At 41.1% G+C, this 24363-nt stretch overlaps 1 protein-coding gene across 2 annotated transcripts; it reads left to right on the top strand.

Annotated features, from left to right (window-relative positions):
- The first annotated feature begins 4 nt into the window (after positions 1 to 4).
- C12H2orf80 (chromosome 12 C2orf80 homolog) lies at positions 5 to 24363 on the top strand. 2 transcript variants are annotated; one of them, XM_025405171.1, is made up of 10 exons: positions 5 to 22; positions 169 to 287; positions 3214 to 3343; positions 5256 to 5337; positions 7223 to 7305; positions 9182 to 9269; positions 9671 to 9742; positions 17765 to 17852; positions 18805 to 18923; positions 23902 to 24363. In XM_025405171.1, the coding sequence occupies exons 3-10, from the start codon at positions 3303 to 3305 to the stop codon at positions 23908 to 23910; spliced, it is 582 nt and encodes a 193-aa protein (XP_025260956.1). In that variant the 5' UTR covers positions 5 to 22; positions 169 to 287; positions 3214 to 3302; the 3' UTR covers positions 23911 to 24363. The 2 variants fall into 2 exon arrangements, with proteins under 2 accessions (XP_025260956.1, XP_025260955.1); XM_025405170.1 differs by lacking the exons at positions 5 to 22; positions 5256 to 5337 and adding an exon at positions 4199 to 4280 and having other exon boundaries at positions 168 to 287.

Below are 24363 nucleotides of genomic sequence, written 5' to 3'. Positions count from 1 at the left end.
TGGGAAACACAAGCCTACTCAGGTAAAAAGACATGTGAACTTCAGGCCAGGATCACAATCCTGTCCCAAATATATGACTTTTCATCCTCCCTCAACCCTTAATGGGGGTGGGCGTGGGGGAGTGTATTTTTAAAAACAAATGATTTTAATTCATTCACCGTTTCCTAGCAACCAGGAAAAAGCATGTTATCCTGATGTCTGTGAGCACCAGTCTGAGACGCGCGGATGCTCCAGCATGCCTCCAGAAGCAGAGAAAGAACAAAAGCACTGGAATAGGTCTCCGGTTGGTGAGCAATTCTCAAAGGGGAATTTGTTAAGAGCAGGCACCTAATAGAATAGCCCAAGAGACCTGTACCACGATTGCAGGGCTGCAGCAGGGAACCTGCATGGAATGTGCAGATATTCTCCAGGAAATGATATTCCTATAGAATCTGGGGGCTCTGACTTCTAGGGAATTGTTTCTATGAAACAGTTAAAGCCTGAGACAGCTGACATCTTTCCAGTACCTCTTTTGTGTGTGCTTTCAGCCACACACAAAACACACAGCGGTCTTGTTTTCTTTAGAGCTCTATAGTCAGAGAAGAGGGGTAACTGGCAGAATTCAAATCTAGCTGAATTAGAGTCTGTGCAAATGGCCTTCTTTAAACCAGGCGTAGCTACTAAATGCCTATAAATCACTCACTTCTACGGCTGTAAGGAATCTCTCCAATCATGCAATACTTTTTTTTTACAGAGGAAGAAATGAAGAAACATAGAGAGGCAAATTAATTTGCTCAAGGTGCACAGCTAGTTGGTGGCCTCACAGGGTCTTCTGATCTACAGCTTAGTGGTTTGGGAGTGGGATATACTCATATTTTAAAGATCGAAACCTTTGCATATTATACTATATTGAATGGCGGTGGTGGGGGGCAGGGGATGGGGAGGATGAGGGATGATCTAAGAGGAAGCTGTCACAACAACCGAGCAACGCAAATATTATAACTTGTAAGTCTGAAACTCAAAGGGCTTGCTCAGAATTACAAGACAAGAATGGATTAAAGCACATGCTAAGTGTGCCTTAGTCCCCTTCAAGGAATTGAGATAGGCCAAATAGTCTAGCAACAAATGTTTTTCCAAATTATTGAATCAGAAGACTTTTAATGCATGCCAGACTTTATAGAGTTACAGAATGTTGGGGTAACAAGTGCTCTAGGCAATGTTAGCCAGGCCCATCTTTTTAGGATAATACCTGAGGCTGGGAAGCAGAAGATGCACAGCCACGTCAACGAGTGTGGCTTTCCTGGGTCCAGTGCTCTTTCTTCTCTAGGCAATGGGGCCACCTCTATGGCTTGCTGCATTCTCTCCCCGTTGACTCTGTAGGGGGCAATATTATTGTCTTGATACTTAATCAATTTCCTGTGAAATGCTCTTACTTTCTTCCCACTTTCATCTTATCCACATCCCGTTCACTCCCCAAAAACTGAAGCAGATGTAGCAGCAGCAAGAATGATCCAAAATGGCCGGGCACGGTGGCTCATGCCTGTAATCCCAGCACTTTGGGAGGCCGAGGCGTGTGGATCACAAGGTCAAGAGATGGAGACCATCCTGGCCAATATGGTGACACCACTCTGTCTCTACTAAAAATACAAAAAAATTAGCTGGGCATGGTGGCATGCACCTGTAATCCCAGCTACTTGGGAGGATGAGGCAGGAGAATCGCTTGAACCCAGGAGGCGTAGGTTACAGTGAACCGAAATTGTGCCACTGCACTCCAGCCTGGCAACAGAGCGAGACTCTGTCTCAAAAAAAAAAAAAAAAAAAAATTATCCAAAATAATGAAGGTGGACTAGGGAATACTTTATTTAGATCAGCGCCATCCTGTTTGCTCTTTGCTTACTGTTAGTAGAGCTGAATCAAGTGAAGCTTATATGGTACCATTTTTTTAAAAACCGTGTCTAAAGTTTGTTTTCCAATCATCTTTAGAGTAGTGATTTAAATACACGTACAATTTTAAAAGTACAAAGGGTAGTACAATAAACACCCATGGGTTTAGAATTCTGGAGTCAATAACTACTAACATTTTGTTATATTTGAGTATTGGGGTTCCTCAGAGAAATTGAACTGACAGGATGTGTGTGGATACACACACACACACACACACACACACACAGTGCAGTATAGGCTTAACCATCTCTTTTGCTCAAATATTTTGATTTTAAGGAATTGGTTGACATGATTGTGGGGTCTTGGCCAGTCCAAAATCTGATAGAGGAGGCCAGCTGCCTGCAGACTCAGGGAAGAGTTGCAGTTTGAATCCAAAGGCTACCTACTGGCAGATTCCTTCTTGCATGGGGGAGGTCAGTCTTTTGTTCTATGAAGGCTTTTGACTGATTGGACAAGGCTCACTCAGATAGAGGGCAATCTGCTTTCAAAATCCACTGAATTAAATGATAATCTCATCAAAAAACACCAGAAACATCCGGGATAATGTCTGAACAACTATTTGGTCATAGTGGCCCAACCATAAAATAAATTTAAAAATAAATAAAACATCACAGATAGTGGCCCAACCATAAAATAAATTTAATAATAAATAAAAAATCACAGATAGATACCCTATTTATACCTCTCCCTGAGTACCCCATTCAATAGTGATGATTTTCTACAGACTGCTTTTTGATGACTTCAGACCTCTTTTGACCCCATCACCTGATCTTCAATTTCTGGTTCAGTGCAGGGGTGGGAATTGAAGACATATTTCCCATAACCACATTTTCTTCCAAGGACCTCCTGGCCATAGGAGGGTATAGATGGAGTCTATGGAAAACTGCATTATGAGCCACTGAGCCAGGGTGAACTCACTGGGAGTTATGCTCACAGAAAAACCCAAACGCATTTAGATCTAGATGGATCACATCCATCTAGTTTGGATGGTTCTGCCCGAATAGTCTCATCAGCTATTACACAAACCATTTTGGTTTTACTTGCTAGATTATTGCAAGGAAGAGTAAATTAAGTAAATAAGTGCTGGAAAAATTTGGAAGGAATAAAAGGTGTCAAATAAATACAAAGTACAGTGCATGAGCCTCCAGGCAGCTTTTTGACCTCGAATCTGCTGAATAAGAGGCCTGAATGAGGTGCTCCCTCGGATCCCTTCCAGAGCCTAGGACTCCATGACTGGTATTTGGAGTGATAGCATCCCTAACTCAAATTCTCTCTGATTTGCTGCTGTAGCCTCTAGGCTCAGAGAAGCTGGGTCTTCCCACAGGATCTCAAGTGTACTGCTAGCTGCAGATACCTGCTCAGCTGGCTAAGCCTTTAACATGGAAAGAAGGCTCATAAAGAAGGAAATGAAAAAGCTCTTGTAAGTATGATTGAGAATAACTTTCATTTATGACACTTGGCATTCAGTGGATTTCATGTCATGGATGGCTTGGGTATTGGCAGCGGGTAAAAATCAAAGGAAGAATCTATTTCTGCATGGTAGGAGAAAACCAGAGGGTGATCTGGCCTCTCTCGGTCTCCTGCCAGGGAGGCCTCACATGTGGTGCAAGGCAGGATGCTGAAACTTTTGGGAGGATGTTTCTGCTGGCAGCCTGCACATTCAAGGCATCTGCGTTCTAGAGCCTGAGAGCTGAGCCTATGTCCCAGTCAGCCTGTGTAGGCAGGATGCACCGTTGAAAGGGTCTGCCTCTGCTGGTAAAAGGTATACGAGAGATTCCTGAAAGGGCCCAGCATCTGAATTGCAGCCTCCTGCTCTGCCTCTTTTATTGTCAGCCTTATTGACTAAGAAATTCATCTCCTTTTTCTTGACATCTGACCATTTTTAAAACAAACACAGAAAACATCAAGTTTCCTTTGAAAGAAATGTTTTCCTCCCATGGTAGTTTTTCTTTGACTTGTACTTAACGAATGTTGGTGAAAGATCACAAACCATATAAAAAGAAAAAAGAAAGATTATGTTCTATCTCATATGTGTTATAGACACAACAGTAATACCCTTTTCATAAAAAAGCTATCACCATCCCCATCAAATATCTTTTCTTGGCCTTCTAAGATAATTTTAACAAGCCCTTAAGAAATACTAGAAGAAACTATGAATTTACATATATGTACATATATACATGTATACACATATGTGAATTCATATATAGTACACGTGCACACATATATGTGTATGCACATGTATGTGAGTTCATATTCATCTCTTGCTTTTAAGCGGAGATTATATTGGCATCAGACTTCAGGAAAATGAATTTGACCCAAAAGGAAGAAGGGAACTTACCTTTCTAGATTATATGGTAAAGAAAGGCACACTGATGCGAGTCATATTTGTGTTATATGTTAGAGACCAATAGAATAGTAAAGAACAAACCATGATCAGGAATGCCAACTCTTCCACATATCTCATCCAAAGATTTGGAATTTCAAAAGTGATATAAATACAAGTTTATATCCGAAGAATACATTTAGGCTACTTTAAAGTATCCTGAAATTTCAGTAGAAATTTAAGAATTTTTATCAATCTAGTTAAGCTTAGTGACTCAGAAGAAAAGATTTTAGAAGCCAGAAATAAACTTATTCTCCACCTTACGTAAAATTGTGAGATGTGCCGAGATCAACATGGGAGATGCCATAGTCCTTCTTTTCCTGCACCCATTTCCTCTCTCTGACATTCCCAGAGTAGCACCTCTCTCTCTTCTCTCCTCATGGTGCTTATTTTACCTTCTTTTCTTAAAAGTCACTGTTAGGAAAGGATCTGCTAAGGATAAACTAAAGTGGAATCACTAATAAGTTTTCATGCACTCCTCCTCCTAAGGGTATTTGCATTCTAAAGAGAAAAAACCTTATGGAAAAGAATACTTACCTACAGAATTTTATGTATCTGGAATTTATCAACTTTGGACATGCTGCTTGAATTTAACATGGGAAGCAAATGATTATTTTAAACAGTGTGTCTCAATCCTTTTGGTCTTGTAAAACCATTTCTGTGTGTGGGTATTTGGCATATTATTTACTTTCCTATAAGTTCTGTTCCAGTTGAGTTTAATTTTTAGATAAATGTTATTTCAGCTAATTATGGTTAGACATTTTAAACTGCAGCACTGTAGAATTACCATGTAAACCAAAACTGAATATTAACTCAGCTACCAGAGTATCAGCAACTTCTGTTGTATTTTGGTGGAGGAGGGAGGGATGGGGAAAAAAAAAAGCCTTTTTCTGCAGACTGAGCCTGTGTCACTTCAATGGTTCAATGCTGCTCTCTTGCTTTTAAGGGGAGATTATATTGGCATCAGACTTCGGGAAAATGAATTTGACCCAAAAGGAAGAAGGCAGCTCACCTCTCTAGATGATATGGTAAAGAAAGGCATGCTGATGCGAGTCATATTTGTGTTATATGTGTATTAAAGAGACAGAAAAAGGATCTAATTTATACAATAAACAAGGCTAATATTGACACCCATCCCCCAAATGTCCTCTTCCTCATCTTCTCCTCACCCTGAGATTGTTCATATGGTCATTTCAACCCACTAACCAGAAAGCAAAAAGAGAATGAGAAAATAAAAATCATGAGAGTTATTTGCTATTAGGAAAGAAGATTAAAAAGCAAAATCAATGCAAGGCAAAATGTTACATCCGTGGAGTTAAGAGTTTGATAAAATTAGCTATCACGTAGTTCTCAAAATAATTTCTTTACCATTTGCATCAGTGGGGGAAAACCAAATAAATTAAGTAACCCTAAAAATCCTTGGTGTTATTTATTTTGAAACCCAGACTCAGGATCTGAAAGTTCACATCACAGAAATTAAGGAAGAAACCATATAAAGATCTAACTCAAAAGAAATCAGCACACCCTGTTTTTCCACTGCCCATTTACTATCCTTGCACTAATAAAAAAGACTCTGTCCCTCCACTCCCCTCTCCTCTTCTTCTCTGACTAAAGTAGAGTCAGTCTCACTGGCTTTCAAAACTACCCTGGAGCTAAGGAAACAGTTAAGCCTTATTCTCTCTGTACACATATTAAACAGATAAATTAAGTAGATTAGAGCAGTGCTTCTCAAACTTTAATGAGGTCATATTACAAGGCTGTTTTGATTCAGGAGGTGAAATGGGGTGGGCCCACAGCGTAGGAATTTGCATTTCAAATGAGCAAACAGGTGATGCCAAGGCGTCAAACCTCGGATCAGGTTGCAACAACTGGTCATGGTCCGATTCTTCCTGTTTATTTATTCATTTAGGTTCCCTGTTCAGTTTGGTTCCGTCCCTGGAAGAAATAACTCCACTGTTTAAAAATGTTAAAACTTAAGAACGCCTCTACAATAATTAAAAACAAAACCAATCTTCCTTTTCTGTGTGTGGGGACTGAAAGGAGAGAAGAAATATTTTGATAGACAAATGGTAAATATGCTTACTGAACAAGAACTCTTAGGAATTACTAGGAAAAGGTGGTCACTATGATAAAAATGAGCCTCTGCATTGGTTCTCAGCTTTTTACTATGTGTGCGTGTAAAACTCTCAGCAAGTCACTTACTCAGGTCTATCCCACTCCCCGCCTGCCCCATCCTTGCTTCATTATAGTTCCTCTACCTGTGATTTCCTTCCCCATCTGTAGACATTCTCATCCCACAAGCCCCAGCTTCAATGAAGCTTTCGTCTCTGAAGCTTCTTGGGATTCTAGCTATCTCTCCAGGTAGACATAAAATGGCCCATCCTTCCAAATTCTCACCACACTGCCCCGGCACCCCTGGAAGCACATTTCTTACATTCTACTCATGGAACCAGAAATTGTTCCCTGCAGCCCTGTTCCCCCAGCCTTACCTTTTTCTATTTTAAAATTTAGGGAAACTGAGGCCCAGAGAGCATCAGTTACTCACCTAAGGATATTCCGTGAGTTGTTGGCAATACCTAGATTTGAGCCCAGATTTTCTGATTCCAAGTTTATAATTCTTCACTGATCTCTCCTTTCATTTCCAAATCACAGAAATCAGATAACTGCTCTAGTGGGAAATAAATTTAATGTCTGAAGATCCCAAAATATTTCTGACTGATTCATCCCTGTGAGGTGAGGTCTGAGAAAAAAAAAAAATCTGTCTGAGCATCAGATTATTAAAGCTAATGATCCTTCCCATTTTGGACATGACAGACTAGAATAGGCTTAGCAGTACCATTGTCATTGGGTCCAGAGAGTACTTCGGCCAATGTCTAAGCCTGTTTCTTTGCTTTCTGTGCTTCCTGCTCCCAGGCACACTATGACTTGGCCATCAGTGTTGCTTTGCAATGGCTGCATCCCTCAGAAGACTTAACTTGGTTGGAGTGGGAGGAACTGTAAGTTGAAATAGGTTTATTGCTTTCCTTTTTAATTTGTGCCTATGATTAACGATAGAGGAAGTTCCAGCCCTAACATCTTCCATCATGAGGCACTCTGATTTGAAAACACTACAGGGGAATATCCTCTTCAATGAGACACCTGAGGAACCTCCACAGTTGCCAACTTGAAGAAGTTACATGTTTCCATGTTTTGCATCTCTACCAATTGACTTCTGTGAGATAAAAGACTTTCTTGCACAGAATGTTGTATCTTAAGGGGCCGAGTACGGTGGCTCATGCCTGTAATCCCAGCACTCTGGGAGGCCGAGGCAGACTTGTTACTTGAGGCCAGGAGTTCAAGACCAGCCTGGCCGATATGGTAAAACCTCGTCTCTATTAAAAATACAAAACTTTGCCCAGCATGGTTGTGCACACCTGTACTCAGGAGGCTGAGGCAGGAGAGGAGAATCACTTGAACCCAGGAGGCGGAGGTTGCAGTGAGCCAAGATTGTGCCACTGCACTCCAGCCTGGGCAACAGAGTGAGACTCCATCTCAAAAATAAAGAATGCTCTGGATTAGAAACGTGACTGCTTTACTGTGTACATGCCATAATTTCAAACAGTCAGTTCTACAGTTAAAGGCTGTAATCTTTTCCTAAGGACTACAAAACACAAATTCTTAAGCATTTAGGCAGATATGTATCTCAGCTGAGCTATTTGAAGCGCAGAATAATTTTCTTTCTGGGATTACTGGCATTTTCTGTCGTGTGTAGGGAGTGTACAGGCAGATTCACTCAATTGGTAAGAACACAGAACTAATGAGGACAGGATCAAATCGCTTATTCCAGAGGCCTGTTATTTTTTTTTTCTACTCAATGGCTCTGGACTACACACTTGATCCTAGAGAGATATAACAGTTAGGGTTTAGCTGCAATGAGCAGAAAATCCAATTTGAACAGCCTTAAGCAAAAAAAGGTGGGGAGTAGATTTTATTGCCCTTGAATCTGAAAAGTCCACGGGTAGGACTGTGTTAGGCATGGTTTAATTCAAAACTCAAACAATGTCATATGGATCTACCTCTTGACTCCATTTCCTCAGGGTGAACATCATTCCTAGTTTCAGCCTATTTCATTATCAGAGGAAGGGTGGAGATATATATATACACACATATATATACACACACACATATACACACACACACATATATACACACACACATATACACACACACACATATATATACACACACACACACATATACACACACACACATATATATACACACACACACACATATATATACACATACACACACATATACACACACACATATATATACACACACACACATATACACACACACACACATATATATATATATATATTTTTTTTTTCATCACATAATTGTGTCTCAGTGGCTGTTACCTGACTTGTCTAGGGTTGGACAGTGGCAGTGCAGGGGAGGTGGAATACACTGACAGCTCAGTCCACAGTGTATTTTTCACTTTTGGAATCTAGGGGTGTAGTGGGCTCCCCTAGAAGCATATAGGCTTACAGTGGGGTTAGGTAGTTCCCCCAAAGCAAATTGCCACAAGAACGGGAAAGGATAATGGTTCGCAAAACCGTAAACATTCCCCACAGTGGCCAGTCTGCCAGTCTTTGACTGCTGTGAAAACATGGATAGATGAGGCCAAATTCATCACCATTATTGGAAGGTTAAAAATTCAAAGTTTGGATTTCACCGATGGAGGAACAATCACATCAGTTTTATTAAGATAAATAAGCGGATAGCACACAGCCATTGCAGATTACTTATCGATTATCATCACAACCTCAGCAGGCATCCAAAAGAACAAGAATAAATCCTCCACTTGTATTTCCTATTCCCCATTAGGAAAATGCCATTCCGTGGCAGACCCATGTATCCCAATCGTAGAGAACGAGAAGCTATGATTTTATCATCTTATGCTGGAATCTTAATGGTAAGGAAAAGAATATTATTTGCCTATATGAATATTTCATATCTACTCTGAGCATTTTCACAGTAATGAATATTTACATTATTTTTCAACCAATGTTTCTAAATGTTTAGGAGTTACTAATAGTAAATGCTTCATTTTTTAACGTAATAAAAAGACTAACTTCTAAACTGTATGTGAAAACATTTATTTAAGAGGCAAAGAAAAAAGAAAAGAATGAGAGACATAACTAATTGGTATCTGGAAAACTGATTCATCCATTGATCAGAAGTTATTTACTGTATTTAGTACTTATGATACCCAAGCACAGTTTTAGACATGCTGGAGCTATACTAGCTTTGTGTTGTAATAAAAGAAAAGCCATGGTATGATCATACTTTGTTAATGCTGTTGTTGTTTAACAGAACAGTATCCCGATTGAGGAAGTCTTTAGAATTTATGGGGCTGATTCTTCTGCCAGTTCTGGTACCATCAAGGTAAGGGTGACCCGGGATTGTCAATATAAGGGATTTTTAGAGAGAATTTATTTAGTGTATAAATGTATAATGTTGTATTTTCAGACATCAATTACGAAATAACAGTTTTGCATCAAAATGTACAAAACTAGACATAATCATTTCTTACTTGAATAACATGTTTATGAAATGCCTTTCATATGTAAAAGACCACACAGTAATAACAAATGTGTCTCATGTAAGGCTGAGAAGCGTCAGCAAAGAGGCAGCAAAGAGAGTACCAGGCTTGGGGGCCGAATTTTATTCTGCTGTGGTTTTGGTTTTTTTTGAGACGGAGTCTCGCTCTGTAACCCAGGATGGAGTGTAGTGGCGCGATCTCGGCTCACTGCAAGCTCTGCCTCCCGGGTTCACGCCATTCTCCTGCCTCAGCCTCCCGAGTAGCTGGGACTACAGGCGCCCATCACCATGCCCGGTTAATTTTTTGTATTTTTAGTAGAGACGGGCTTTCACCGCATTAGCCAGGATGGTCTCCATCTCCTGACCTCATGATCCACCCGCCTCAACCGCCCAAAGTATTGGGATTACAGGCGTGAGCCACCGCTCCCGGCCAACACTACTTTTATTAAAGACGGGTATCACTACTGGTCTCAAATTCCTGGGACCCAGTAATCCTCGAAATCCTGGCCTCAGCCTCCTAAGTAGCTGGACTACAGGTGTGAGCCCCACTCCCAGCTCCTCCCATGAAACTACTTTGAAATCATTAGCAGTAGAAGCAGCAGTGACCTGGGAGTTCAGAAACCTGGGTTTGAGTTCTGACTCCACGACTATGAAACCCTAGATGCATCCCTTTTTTCCTTTGGGCCTCCATATGACTGATCTTAAAAAAAAAAAAAAAAAAAAGGTGTTCTGATTAATGTTTAAGACCACTTCCATTTTTGACACTTGTAAATGTATGAACATTAAGTAAACATTTAAATATGAACTGCTATTTAGAGGTGAACTACTGATCCCTTCACCTTCGGATACCTCTAGAAGAGGGAAGAGGGAAGAGGAAAAGGAAGGTGGGGTGGTGAAGGCCATGCAGTGGGAGGGAGGAAGAGGGAGAACTAACGCCCTCATGCCCAGGCCTTCTGCTCACACTGTGGCTTTCCCCGCCCCCACCTGGATTCAGAAGGGAGGGCAGGGCAGGGGCAGGGCTGGGCCACAGGAATGCCTGCCTCCCTTGCTCTTTTACTGCAGATCATTGTGCAAGCACTGGGGTCATGTAGAGTTCAAGAGCCCACTAGGTCCACCTTAGGAGTCAAGTGTTTACATCAAAACCAACCTTCCTATCACCTTAATCCATATGTAACCTGACTGCAGTCCTGAGACTCAAATGCCCTTGATGATTGTGAAAATCAGAACTTTCTCTCTGATCCCTCTCGTTTCAACTCACTTCATTCATTCACTCATTCATTCATTCATCTGTTCATTCAGTATAATTGTAGGTGCAGGGGACACAGTGGTGAGCAAGTCAGACAAGGTAACTTTTTAAGAACTTTTTTTGTAGGCAGGGCGCAATTGTTCACGCCTGTAATCGCAGCACTTTGGGAGGCCAAGGTGAGTGGATCACATGAGGTCAGGAGTTCGAGACCAGCCTGGCCAACATGGTGAAACCCCAACTCTACTAAAAATACAAAAAATTTGCCGGGTGTGATGGTGGTCGCCTGTAATCCCAACTACCGGGGAGGCTGAGGCAGGAGAATCTCTTGAACCCAGAAGACAGAGGTTGTGGTGAGCTGAGATCACGCCACTCCACTCCTGCCTAGACAACAAGAGCGGAAACTCTGTCTCAAAAATAATAATAATAAAAAAAAATTTTAGGGATGGGGGTCTCCCTATGTTCCACAGGCTGGTCTTGAACTCCTGGGCTCAAGCAATCCTCCCACCTTGGCCTCCCCTAGTGCTGGGATTATAGGCATGCACCACCACACCCAGCCAAGATTACTTATCCTATAGATCTTATATCCTATATTGGAGCTTACCTTGTCTGAGATATAAGCCACCTCAGGCCTGACCCTCCTCAGAGATCAAGATGTTCTTGGTTTTCAAAGAAAGCCCAGCTCTCTGTGTTCCTTGGATAGCCAAGCAAATCATACTGCTTCACTCCTGCTTGCCTTTTTCTGCAGCTTTCTCCCTTCTAGGCTGCCCTTTCTCCTTTCCCCCCACCCCTCAGCACATATACATGCAAGCGTGAGCCCCAAACCCTTCTGTTTCAGTCACTGTTTTCTTCCTGTCATCTTCTGGTACCTGGGAAAGGTCTAGAAAGGTATCAGCACATCTGACTGGTTGGTCCCAACTCACATGACCGAAAGATTAATTTGGAAAATCACATCCTCGAGAGGATCGCACTGTGGACCCCTCCAGGCTTGGCTGGGTTATCATTCAAGAAGGTTTGCAAACATGGGTGTCTGAGTAGCTCAGATAAATCAGGTTCATTTAAAGTTGCTAGAAGGCCAGCCATGGTAGCTCACACCTGTAATCCCAGCACTTTGGGAGGCAGAGGTGGGTCGATCACCTGAGGTCAGGAGTTCGAGACCAGCCTGGCCAACATGGTGAAACTCTACCTCTACTAAAAACACAAAAAATCAGCGGGACGTGGTGGTGCATGTCTGTAATCCCAGCTACTTGGGAGGCTGAGGCAGGAGAATCGCTTGATCCTGGGAGGCAGAGGTTGCAGGGAGCCCAGATTGTGCCACTGCATTCTAGTCCGAGCAACAGAGCAAAACTCCGTCTCATAAATAAATAAATAAATAAATAAAGGTGCTAGAAAGGGAAGACAGACCATGTAGAGGTGGACCAACCAATCTCTACCTATCCATCTGATCACTCATTTATTCATTAAAGAGCCTTTGTTCAGCACCTTCTCTGTTCAGTGACACATAGTCCCCATTCTCACAATCAGTGACAATAACCAGCTCAGAACAGAGAGAGATAATATTGTCACAGGGGCTGACTTTTCTTTAAAGCCTTGTATTTGTTTTTTGTCTTAGTTTTTGTTTGTTTGTTTGCTGTTTTTTTCTTGAGACAGAGTTTCCCTATTGTTGCCCAGGCTGGAGTGCAATGGCGCAATCTTGGCTCACTGCAACCTACGCCTCCCGGGTTCAAGTGATTCTCTGCCTCAGCCTCCTGAGTAGCTGGGATTACAGGCATGCGTTACCATGCCTGGCTAATTTTGTATTTTTAGTAGAGATGGGGTTTCGCCATGTTGGTCAGGCTGTTCTCGAACTCCTGATCTCAGGTGATCCACCCGCTTCAACCTCCCAAAGTGCTGGGATTACAGGCGTGAGCTACTGCACCTGGCTGCTTGTATTTGTTTATTGCTATGTGATGTGAATAATGGCTCGATTTTATATACACGCACACACAAACATACTATATATACATACATGTGTGTATATATATATAATTGAGCCATTGATTACTATACTACGATATATGTATACATATCTGTATATATATGTATACATATGTGTATACGTATAATATACAGATATGTATACATATGTATATATACTATATGTATATGTAGTATATATATAGATATGTTATCCGAGAGGCAGATTGTGTAATGTTAAGCACTAGGATTCCAAAGCCTGGCCTCCTGGGTTTGAATCCCAGCTCCACAGTTACAAGCAGAATAATTCTGGGCAAATGTTCTAACCTGTCTAATTCTCAATTTCATTTGTAAAAACTTGGACGCAAAGACGGGGTTGTTGTGGGAATGAAGTAAGTTAGAATCAGTGAAGCCCTTAGTGTTTGGCACATGGTAACCTCCAAATAATAGCTTTAATTAAAGTTCTGGTACTCAGGGAATGGAGGTCTGGGGCTGTCCTGTGCACTGTGGGATGTTTCACAGCATCCTTGGCCTCTACCCATTAGATGCAAGTAGCTTCTTGCCAGTTGTGACAATTAAAAATGTCAGCCCGGTGCCATGGCTCACGCCTGTAATCCCAACACTTTGGGAGGCCGAGGCGGGTGTATCACTTGAGGTCAGGAGTTCAAGACCAGCCTGGCCAACATGGTGAAACCCCGTCTCTACTAAAAATACAAAAATTAGCCGGGTGTGGTAGTGGGTGCCTGTAATCCCAGCTACTCAGGAGGCTGAGGCAGGAGAATTGCTTGAACCCAAGAGGCAGAGATTGCAGTGAGTGGAGATAGTGCCACTGCACTCCAGCTTGGGCAACAGAGGGAGACTCCATCTCAAAAAAAAAGAAAAGTCTCTAGACTTTGCCAAATGTCCCCAGGGAGGCAAAATCACATGAGATTGAGAACTACTGCTCTAAATATTCAAAAATTAAATAGCTAATCAAGTATCCACGTGTATTATTAACACAATGTGAACTTTGCCTCTTTTGGACAACCAGTTATCACAGAGAGTGTAATTTGAGTTACCAATACGAGAGCCTAAGAGTCTGAGGATCTGCCCCGTGAGCCTCACAGGCTCCCCACTTCCAGAACGCCAGTTCAGGCCTTACTCTTGGAGCTACACATCAGCTGCACTCAGGGACTTTTGCCACATCTTGAATTAGGAATTAGCAGAATCTCTCAGTAGGAATGTAGCATTTCTAAGACTGAATTGTAAGGCTATTTTAAGAATCTTTTGGAATTTAACATAATTTCAAAAAATGGTTTTAACTAGAAAGAGGAGTTTAAAAAAAAAAAAAAAAGATATTGCCAGAGATTCTTCTTTAATTGTTACATATATCTGAATGATTCCTTCCGATAAAATGTCTCCTAAGCAACAGCTAAAATCCTTCCCAACCAAAAGCTTAAAACTCTGTTGAATACTAATCAGATTATGTAGAATTTCCTGCAACTGGAATTGGCCACATGACACAATATGGGTACTGCGCTAGGCTTGATGACCTTCTCCCAGAGTATGTGCTGCCACCTGATGGTAGAAAGGCGTCATAGGCGCGGGATTGCTCACCAACTCAGCCTCAGGTTCTACCTCCTGAGAGGGAGCCGGTTTTTGGTGATAGGGAGCTTTCTTCTGCTGAGGATTCTGGACTCCTAGAAAAAATTCAACTAAAGGCGTTATGCAAGTGAGGGTTATTGACAACTAGCCCCGGATAAATATAAAATGTCTTACTCTTTTTTTTTTGAGACAGAGTCTCACTCTGTCACCCAGGCTGGAGTGCAGTGGTGCCATCTTGGCTCACTGCAACCTCCGTCCCCCGGGTTCAAGTGATTCTCCTGCCTCAGCCTCCTGAGTAGCTGGAATTACAGGTGCGCGCCACTGTGCACTGCTAATTTTTTAAAATTTTTAGTAGAGAGGTTTTGCCATGTTGTCAGGGCTGGTCTTGAACTCCTTACCTCAAGTGATCCACCCCCCCTTGGCCTCCCAAAGAACTGGGATTACAGGCTGAGCCACCGCACCCAACCGTGTTTTATTCGATTTTAACCTGAAGAAAAGAGAACATAAATCTTCCTTCAACAAATCAAACAAAAATAAAAATATTCTTCAGCTCCATTTGATGGAGAAAGAAAGAGACAGAGAGAGTGGAAATGAGCACATCAGAGAGAGGAAAGAGACAAAGGCAGGTGGTCAGACAGCACTAGAACCTCTGCTTTCCTTCTTTCTTCATGAAGCCGGACCCCAGCGTCTGACTGGCTATCATTTGAGTCCATCTGACTGGCTATCATTCGAGTCCATCCTAACTGACATCCAAGTCCAGAGCATGTCACAGGCAAACAGACTGATGTCCAGTCCCAGCTTTGTCACTTGCTAGCTGTGTGTCTTCAGATAAGTTATTTCTCTCCAAGTCCCAGTTTCCCCATATGTAAATAGGCATGTCTAAACAGGCATGATTACACTTCCCCAAACACACCTGATCACTCTGAGGACTCATCAAGATCGCACGTATCGAGCACACGATGGTGGCACCAGGGGACCTTCCATTTTAGTGCTGTTATTTCCAAGTTCACCCCCACTCGAAGGCCAGCCTCCTTCCTCCTGACAGCAGCCTGGTCCCTTCATGATAGGCCTGGCTTCCACCCTCTCACACTTACTCCAGTAATTTGCCAAGCATCTTCTCTTTTTGGAGGATGCTGACTCAGACTGAATTGTGCAGAAATTTTAAAATGTTTTCATGATAAGGGGAGGGACCTATGTTTGAAATAAAAGTTCAATATTGACAGATCTTAATCATGAGGAATTGGCCGGATGCAGTACCTGTAATCCCAGCCCTTTAAGAGGCTGAGGCAGGAGAATCACTTGAGCCCAGGAGTTCGAGACCAACCTAGGCAATGTGGCAAAAACCTGTCTCTATCAAAAAATACAAAAGTTTGCTAGGTGTGGTGTTGTGTGTCTACAGTCCCTGCTTCTTGGGAGGTTGAGATGGGAGGATCATTTGAGCCTGGGAGGTGGAGGCTGCCGGGAGCCAAGATCTCGCCACTGCACTCTAGCCTGGGTGACAGGGTGAGACCCTGTCTCAAAAATAATAATAATAGTAAACGAGGGATTAAAAACACACTTTCACTGTTAATTGTGTCCAAATGAACACTTAACAATATATATTTAAAGGACAAAGACCAAGCAAACCAACAAATCCAAGTGTGTAAAATGGAACAGTATCAACAGCTTTAAAGCTCTCTGTATACCCTCTCCTGTCTCATACCCTTCCTTTCGCCCTAGGTTACCACTATTTTGAATTATGTGTTGATTACTATATTTTACCTCTTTATAGTTTTACCACATATGCATCTCTAATCTACATATTGTTTAAGTTTGCACAACTTTTTGAGTTTTTATAAATAGAATATTAGCAAATGTGTCATTTAATGGTTTTCTTTTTTTATTCAACATTATGTTTGAGAAACTTATTAATACTGCTGCACACAGCTAACATAGCTATAGTGTCTTTTCACTACATATAGTATTCCACTCTAGGAATATACCACAATGTTGTCATCTATTTTTCCTTTTCAGGCACTTGAGGTTTTTTTTTTTTTTTTTTTGAGATGAAGTTTTACTCTTGTTGCCTAGGCTAGAGTGCAGCGACGCCGTCTCGGCTCACTGCAACCTCTGCCTCTTGGGTTCAAGCAATTCTCCTGCCTCATCTTCCCGAGTAGCTAGAATTACAGGCATCCGCCACCACACTCACTTAATTTTTTTGTATTTTTAGTGGAGACGGGGTTTTGCCATGTTGGCCAGGCTGGTCTTGAACTCCTGACCTCAGATGATTCACCCGCCTCAGCCTCCCAAAGAGCTGGGATTACAGGCATGACCTGCCACGCCTGGCCGAGTTATTTCTTGCAAAAGCAAAAAGCGTTGCACAGCAAAAGAGTTTCTGTGTGGTATATGCCTAGGAATGAAATTGCTAAGCCGTGGGTATAAGCATCTTCAACTCTCTACATAAAGCTAAATTGCTTTCCAAAATGGTTGTGCCAATTCTATTTCTACCAGCAATGCAGGTTATCTACATTGGCTTTTTCAGTTTTGTCAGTCTGTTAAGTGTATTATGGTATTTCACTGTGGTTTAAATTTGCATTCCCCTGATTACCAATGGACAACTATTCACATGTTTCTTCTTCTGTAAAGTGCCTGTTAAAGACTTTTGGCCAGATGAGTGAACCAACATTTCTGCATTAGGTGGGCAGGGGGAGCTCTGCCAGCAAGGGAGAGTGGGAATGGGAGGACATCAGGAGACATTTCTCAGAAGCGGTGACATTTGAGTTACATGGTAAAAGAGAGGTAGGTGCCTCCGGGCAGAAAAGGAGGAAATGGCTATAAAGGGAACTATGTGAAGAGTATCTGTGTGTGACAGGGCATTCTAGGCAATGGGAACCAAGTACAGGAACAAAAGGCCACGTGTGCAAGTTCATGTTCATATGCTTCACACGCCCCATCAATGGACTGTGAGTACTGTCCAATGGACAGTACTCAAGAATTGGACTCAAGGATGCAGAGTTGATTAAACAGGCCAAATGCTGTAACTAGAAGGTGTTCGTGCCACAAAGGATGGACAGATTTTAAAAGTAGGACTGTTTTCCTTTCAGGTTCCCCAAGTTTCATCTCTCCGCCTCTCCTTGCACCCCTTTGCCATGTTAACAGCACCCAAAGCAGCAGAATACGCCCGCAAACAGAGTAAGCCTGGTTACTTTCATCTGCTTAGAGGAATGTAAGTAAAACTAGGAGATTAGGAAATAGCCTCACCAGGTAAGGTCAAAATTGTCACGGGAATTCGATTTCTGTGTCTGGTTGAATTTGAAAGAACCAGGGGCTCTTAGGGCTTAATTTCCCTCCATTACTGAAATCAAGGAAGTCTTATTTCTCAGATGCTTTGGTAATGGGAGCAAAGCACTCCAGAAGCAAAGGATCTAAAACTGTGGGCGGGCTGGACAGGGTAGCTCACACTGGTAATCCCAGTGTTTGGGAGGCCGGGCTGGAAGGATCTCTTGTGTGCCCAGAAGTTTGAGACCAGCTTGGGAAACTTAGTGAAACTTCATCCCTATAAATATAAACCGGGCACAGTGGCTCATGCCTGTGATCCTGTAATCCCAGCACTTTGGGAGGCCGAGGTGGGCGGATCACCTGAGGGTAGGAGTTTGAGACCAGCCTGGCCAACAGGTGAAACCCCATCTCTACTAAAAATACAAAAATTAGCTGGGCGTGGTGGCGGGCGCCTATAATCCCAGCTACTCTGGAGGCTGAGGCGAGATAATCTCTTGAACCTGGGAGGCAGAGGTTGCAGTGAGCTGAGATTGCGCCATTGCACTCCAGCCTGGGCAACAAGAATGAAACTCCATCTCAAAAATAAATAAATAAATAAATAAATAAATAAATAAAATAGCTGGCCATGGTGGCACGCTCCTCTAGTCCCACCTACTCAGGAGGCTGAGGTGGGAGGGTTGTTAGAGCCCAGGAGGTGGAGGCTGCAATGAGTCGTGATGGAACCACTGCACTCCAGCCCGGGCGGCACAGCGAGACCTTATCTCAAAAATAATTAATTAATGAAATTAAATTAAATGAAACCGTGGACGTACACATTTTTTTTTAAAGTTTTATATATAGATATGGTTACTACATCTGTCTGTAGGTGTCAAGTCAAGAAAGGGAACAACAAATAAAAATGCCACCAGCAGCTCTACAAAGGAAGCAAATGCCACGGAATGGAAATCATCACAAAGGTTTTCAGACACACAGCCAAAGAACAAAGTAGGTGTGAAATTGTAAATTGGACCAAACTGATACCAGCTATTTTGGGAGTACTTTCCTCATAGCGTGGTTAAAAGTTTAGCCTTTGGAGTCAGATGCTCTGGGTCTGCGCCATTGCACTCCAGCCTGGGCAACAAGAGCGAAACTCCATCTCAAAAGTAAATAAATAAATAAATAAATAAATAAATAAATAAATAAATAAAATAGCTGGCCGTGGTGGCACGCTCCTCTAGTCCCACCTACTCAGGAGGCTGAGGTGGTGCCTCTAGAGCCCACTGCTTATCAGCTGTGTGACAGCAGGCAAGCTAAACTCTCTGTGCCTTAGTTTCCTCCTCTGCAAAATAGGAAGAATAATGATACCTACCTCTTAAGGTTGTTGGGGTGATTAACCGAGATTATTCATGGTAAAAGTTTAGAACAGTGCTTAGCACGGAGTAAACCCCAAATAAATACTAGCCATTATTATCTTTTCAGCATTTGAAAACTACTATCCACAAGTTAATTGGCTGTTACTCTGTTGATGCAAATAATACATTGAGGAGAAAGTTTGTATTAATATCTGTATACAAAATGTTCCTATTCTTGATTCCTCTCTCAGTAATAATCATTTTCTTTTTTCCTGCTTAATGTCTCCCCTGCTCCTGCCCATCTCATTCCCGATTTTTATGTGGCAGAATTCAGAGAATGGTCAGAGACGGACAGGGCTGGAAAGAAAGGAGACAGGGAGGAGGGCTCTTTGTTCTTCCAGCTCTGGGCTCTCAGCCGTAACGTGCAACGTGAAAAGAAAATTTAAGAAGTCAGAGAGACTTCTCTGATTAAAAGAATAAAAGCTGAGAGGGGAGAGAATCAGAAAAGTGGTACAGGGTGGGTGTCTGGGATATTTTAGAGTTTTGTTGAATGGGAAATGTTAGATATGCTGGAAGGCTGTAAGGTAGAAAGGGGGAAGGGAACTTTGAGAACTGATAGCTGACTTATGATTGGGTTTGCATCAGGAAACAAGTGACAATTGAAATTTATTTTTATTTAGTTTGGCTGCTGTGCCATCCATTTTTAAACTGAATCTCTGAATAGACTGGACTACATGAGGCTTAGGATTTATTCAGATTTCAGAGGCAAACTATCTTCTCTGTCCCTTATATCTGATTAATTATAAATGTAACCTTATCATAGCAACTGCTTTAGCAACTGACTGAATTCTTTGGTCATATCAGGGTTTTAATAAATGTTATTCTGATAACAGAACAACTGCACTATTTGGAAATTGTCACCATATTCAATTTTCTTTCACACGTATTTGCTATAATAAGATTTGAAGGTATTAGATTTTTTTTCTTTTCTTTTTCTTTTTTTTTCCTTTTTTTTTTTTTTTTTTCTTTTTGAGACAGTCTCGCTGTGTCACCCAGGCTGGAGTGCAATGGCACAATCTCAGCTCACTGCAACCTCCACTTCCCGAGTTCAAGTGATTCTCCTGCCTCAGCCTCCCGAGTAGCTGGGATTACAGGCATGCCCCACCACATATGGCTAATTTTTGTATGTTCAGTAGAGGTGGGGTTTCACCACGTTGTCCAGGCTGGTCTCAAACTCCTGCCTCAGTCCCTAAAAGTGCTAGGATTACAGGTGTTAGCCACTGTGCCCGGCCGAAGGTATTAGACTTTCTAGAACCATAGCTTTGTTTCTGAAGAATTTTTTGAAGAATTTGAAAAATGAGGTCATTTTTTATACGTGTTTGGAAGCAGTAAGTTTTAGAGAGCAAAACAAAGGAACAATGAAAAAAACAGTAACAACTCCAGAAATCACACACACACACACACACACACACACACACACAATCTAGACTTCAAACTTAATCACACACACAAAAAGATCTCTGAAATAGGGGTTTACAGAAAACCCCCAAAGCCTCATTAATGGACCCTATGTAAGGAAAACCTACCTCTAAACATTACTCATTGGTATCTTATTTTTAAATATAATTTTGTTCCATATATGTTTTCTTCCACAACCACTGAAGATTGTTGGATTCTTGATGGAAGCATATCTTTTATTTCCTTAGTATTTCTCACACGTATATGAAGTACTTTGCAGGCAGCAGAGATTCAGTAACTATTTTTATTTAGTGAATTGGCAGTAGGTAGTAAGTGAATAGTCCTTAGGTGACGGTTCTCAAATCTCTGTACCCTGTCTATAGTATCAAAGGCTCAGTTCTAGGGACCAGACCTTTCTATAGGCTGACTGATGCTTGCGAGCCCAGGAGTGTCAAAAGAAAAAACGCCCATGTTTTAGTAGGGCCCCAGACCCTGAGATGAATCCCTTCCAGAAAGGCCCTTTCTTAACAATCAAACGACAGAAAACCCTTTGTGTTTTTTCTTTCACACTTTATTATTTGTGCATTTTAGGCATTTTTTCAAACTCTTGGGTAATGTATCTTTTAAACTAGTTTTAAAAATTTTAATAGTGATACATGCTTATAAGTAAAATTTTCAAGCCATACAGAAAATATAAAATGAAAAGCAAAAGAACTCCCTCTTCTTCACACCCCTTTCCCACTTTTCAGAAATAATCACTGTTAATATTTCTTGTGACATTTAAATATTTGCTACACATATACATATAAATATACATATATGTATGTCTCACTGGTTTGTTAGAATTCTTTCTATATTAAAGGAATAAATATTTTATTAAATGGATGAAAAACATGCTTTCACAGCTTGGTATCTGAAGAATATTTTCATTTTAAATATTTGAGCTTAATATTTTTCCTTTTTGGCTTGTAGATATTATACGTCTTTTAGCTAAAGAACAATTTTTTTAACCTCAAGATAAAACAATGCCTCATTCAGAATTTTTTATTTATTTCCAGCCACTGAATTTCTTCATAGAGTAAGAGAAAATAGGAAATTACTGTAAAAAAAAAATCTTGGCCAGGTACAATGGCTCATGCCTGTAATTCCAGCACTTTGGGACGCCAAGGCAGGCAGATTACTTGAGGTCAGGAGTTCAACACCAGCCTGAACAACATGGCAAACCCCATCCCTACTAAAAATACAAAAATTAGCTGAGTGTGGTGATGCACACCTATAATCCCAGCTACTAGGGAGGCTGAGGCATGAGAATTGCTTGAACCCCGGTGGCAGAGGTTGTAATAAGCTGAGATTGCACCAGTGCACTCCAGCCTGGGCAACAGAGCGAGACTCTGTCTCAAAACAAACAAACAAACAAACAAACAAAACCCTCAGTGTTCTGGGAAACAGTTTTTTTTTTTTTGAGATGGAGTCTTGCTCTGTTGCCCAGGCTGGAGTGTAGTGATGTGATCTCGGCTCACTGCAACCTCTGCTTCCCAGGTTTAAGCAATTCTCCTGTCTCAGTCTCCTGAGTAGCTGGGATTATAGGTGTGCAAACACCATGCCTGGCTAATCTTTATATTTTTAGTAAAGACAGGGTTTCACCATGTTGGTCAGGCTGGTCTCGAACTCCTGACCTCGTGGATCCACCCACTTCGACCTCCCAAAGTACTGCAATTACAGGCGTGAGCCACCGCGCCCAGCTAGGAAACAGTTTTAAAGATTTTTTTTTTTAACTGCATTGTCCTGGGAAAGCGTCAGTAGTGGGCACATTACTAGGAAATAAATTTGGAATGAACAGGACCATACTAAAGAGCTAGAATACAGCATACTTCTTGAATCCAGGCTACCCACTTAATAACTTGAGTGAGCTACCTAATCTCTCTGTGCTTTAGTTTTTCATCTCTTTAAAAAGTCATGATAGTACCTACCTCATAGGGTTGCTACAAGCACTAAATAAGTTATATGTGTAAAGGCTTAGAAAAGTGTCAGGACAGGCCGGGCATGGTGGCTCACGCCTGTAATCCCAGCACTTTGGGCAGCCGAGGCGGGCGGATCACGAGGTCAGGAGATCAAGACCATCCTGGCTAACACGGTGAAACCCTGTCTCTACTAAAAAATAGAAAAAATTAGCAGGACATGGTGGCGCCTGTAGTACCAGCTACTTGGGAGGCTGAGGCAGGAGAATGGCATGAACCCAGGAGGCAGAGCTTGCAGTGAGCCAAGATCATGCCACTGCACTCCAGCCTGGGTGACAGAGCAAGTCTCTCAAAAAATAAAAAGAAAAGAAAAGTGTCAGGACACTGTCAAGCAATAATATAATCACTCTCTTTATCACCACTCATGAAAAATTCATGCTATCGTGGAAGGAAATGAGACATAGAGAGAGGACAATTTAAATTTAAATCCAAAGCAATACATCAGAAATTCAAAATAGTATCCTACAAGCATAACACGTAACTGCTAAAAGGCCAAAAACTGATTTGCTTTGGGTAGTACTGGTTAAGAGAAGTATAACTTTTTAATGTGAAAATAATTTCAAACTTAGAGAAAATTTGCAAGAATAATATACAAAGAACCCACATATTCCTTTTATGCAGAGTCACAAATTGTTAATGTTTTGTTCTATTAGCTTTATTATATTCTGTCTTTGTCTCTCTGTATATAGATAAAGATATATATTTTTTTTTCTGAGCCATTAGAAGTTATATATACTCTACCACTTTACCCTATGTCCCTAGGTGTGTATTTCTTAAGAACAAAGTCATTCTCTTAAATAACCGCAGAATAGTTATCAACTTCAGAATATCTATTATTGGTACTTTTATTTAATCTACTCTCTATACACCAATTTTGTCAATTGACCCAATAATGTTCTTTTTAAGCATTTTTTTCCTTCTGTATAAGATCCAGTATGGGATCACATATTGCATTTAGTTGGGAAATATAACTCAATTTCCAAATATATCAGAATAATTCCATGAAAATTCTTTTGTAATTACATTAATCTAATCTATCTTTGTCAGTAAGTTAGTATCTGATATTTGACCTTAACTGCCTATAGACTTAAAGCTAATGTTTGTGTCCATGTTAAATTGATGTGCTTGATACCAAAATCATCTTTTATTCTGCAGGTCACTTAGAAAATTGGAATTGTACCATGGAACTTCATAATAGATTCTCTGGGAGCAGATGAGAAGCATCATCTTAAAACCACAGCTTTCGCCAGTACATTTTTCTTTACAACTAGTTTTTGATATAACTGAATTGAAGTGTTATTTTTGATGTTGAGCTTTCTTCTTTTAGAAGCATATTACATGGCTACATTTTGTTAAAAAAAAAGTATGATCTTATGCTACTTCATTGTGACTGGCAGATTGCTGGAGAATTCAGAGAGTATATAGTATTTCTGTATTAGAGCAAGCTGGCTTTGTAGCATATTTTACAAATGTGTGGCATTAAATATTGCACAGAGATGGAGTGGGAGGCAGATTTTCAAAGAGTTAATCCAAAATAAAATTAATCTGTCATTGATTGCCTTTACTGTGTTCTCATATGAAAAAATTTTTAAAACTCATTTCAATAAAGCATTAAAA

This window comes from Theropithecus gelada, chromosome 12, assembly GCF_003255815.1.
Source record: "Theropithecus gelada isolate Dixy chromosome 12, Tgel_1.0, whole genome shotgun sequence".
NCBI lineage: Eukaryota > Metazoa > Chordata > Mammalia > Primates > Cercopithecidae > Theropithecus > Theropithecus gelada.
This window is presented reverse-complemented; position numbering and strand designations above follow the sequence as displayed.

Bases quoted from the DNA above. Each gene is read 5' to 3' on its own strand.
- C12H2orf80 (XM_025405171.1), top strand. From the start codon at position 3,303: ATGGAAAGAAGGCTCATAAAGAAGGAAATGAAAAAGCTCTT. The intron at 9,743-17,764 runs GTAAGGGTGACC...TTTTCCTTTCAG, and splicing joins CCAGTTCTGGTACCATCAAG to GTTCCCCAAGTTTCATCTCT. The intron at 17,853-18,804 runs GTAAGCCTGGTT...ATCTGTCTGTAG, and splicing joins AGAATACGCCCGCAAACAGA to GTGTCAAGTCAAGAAAGGGA.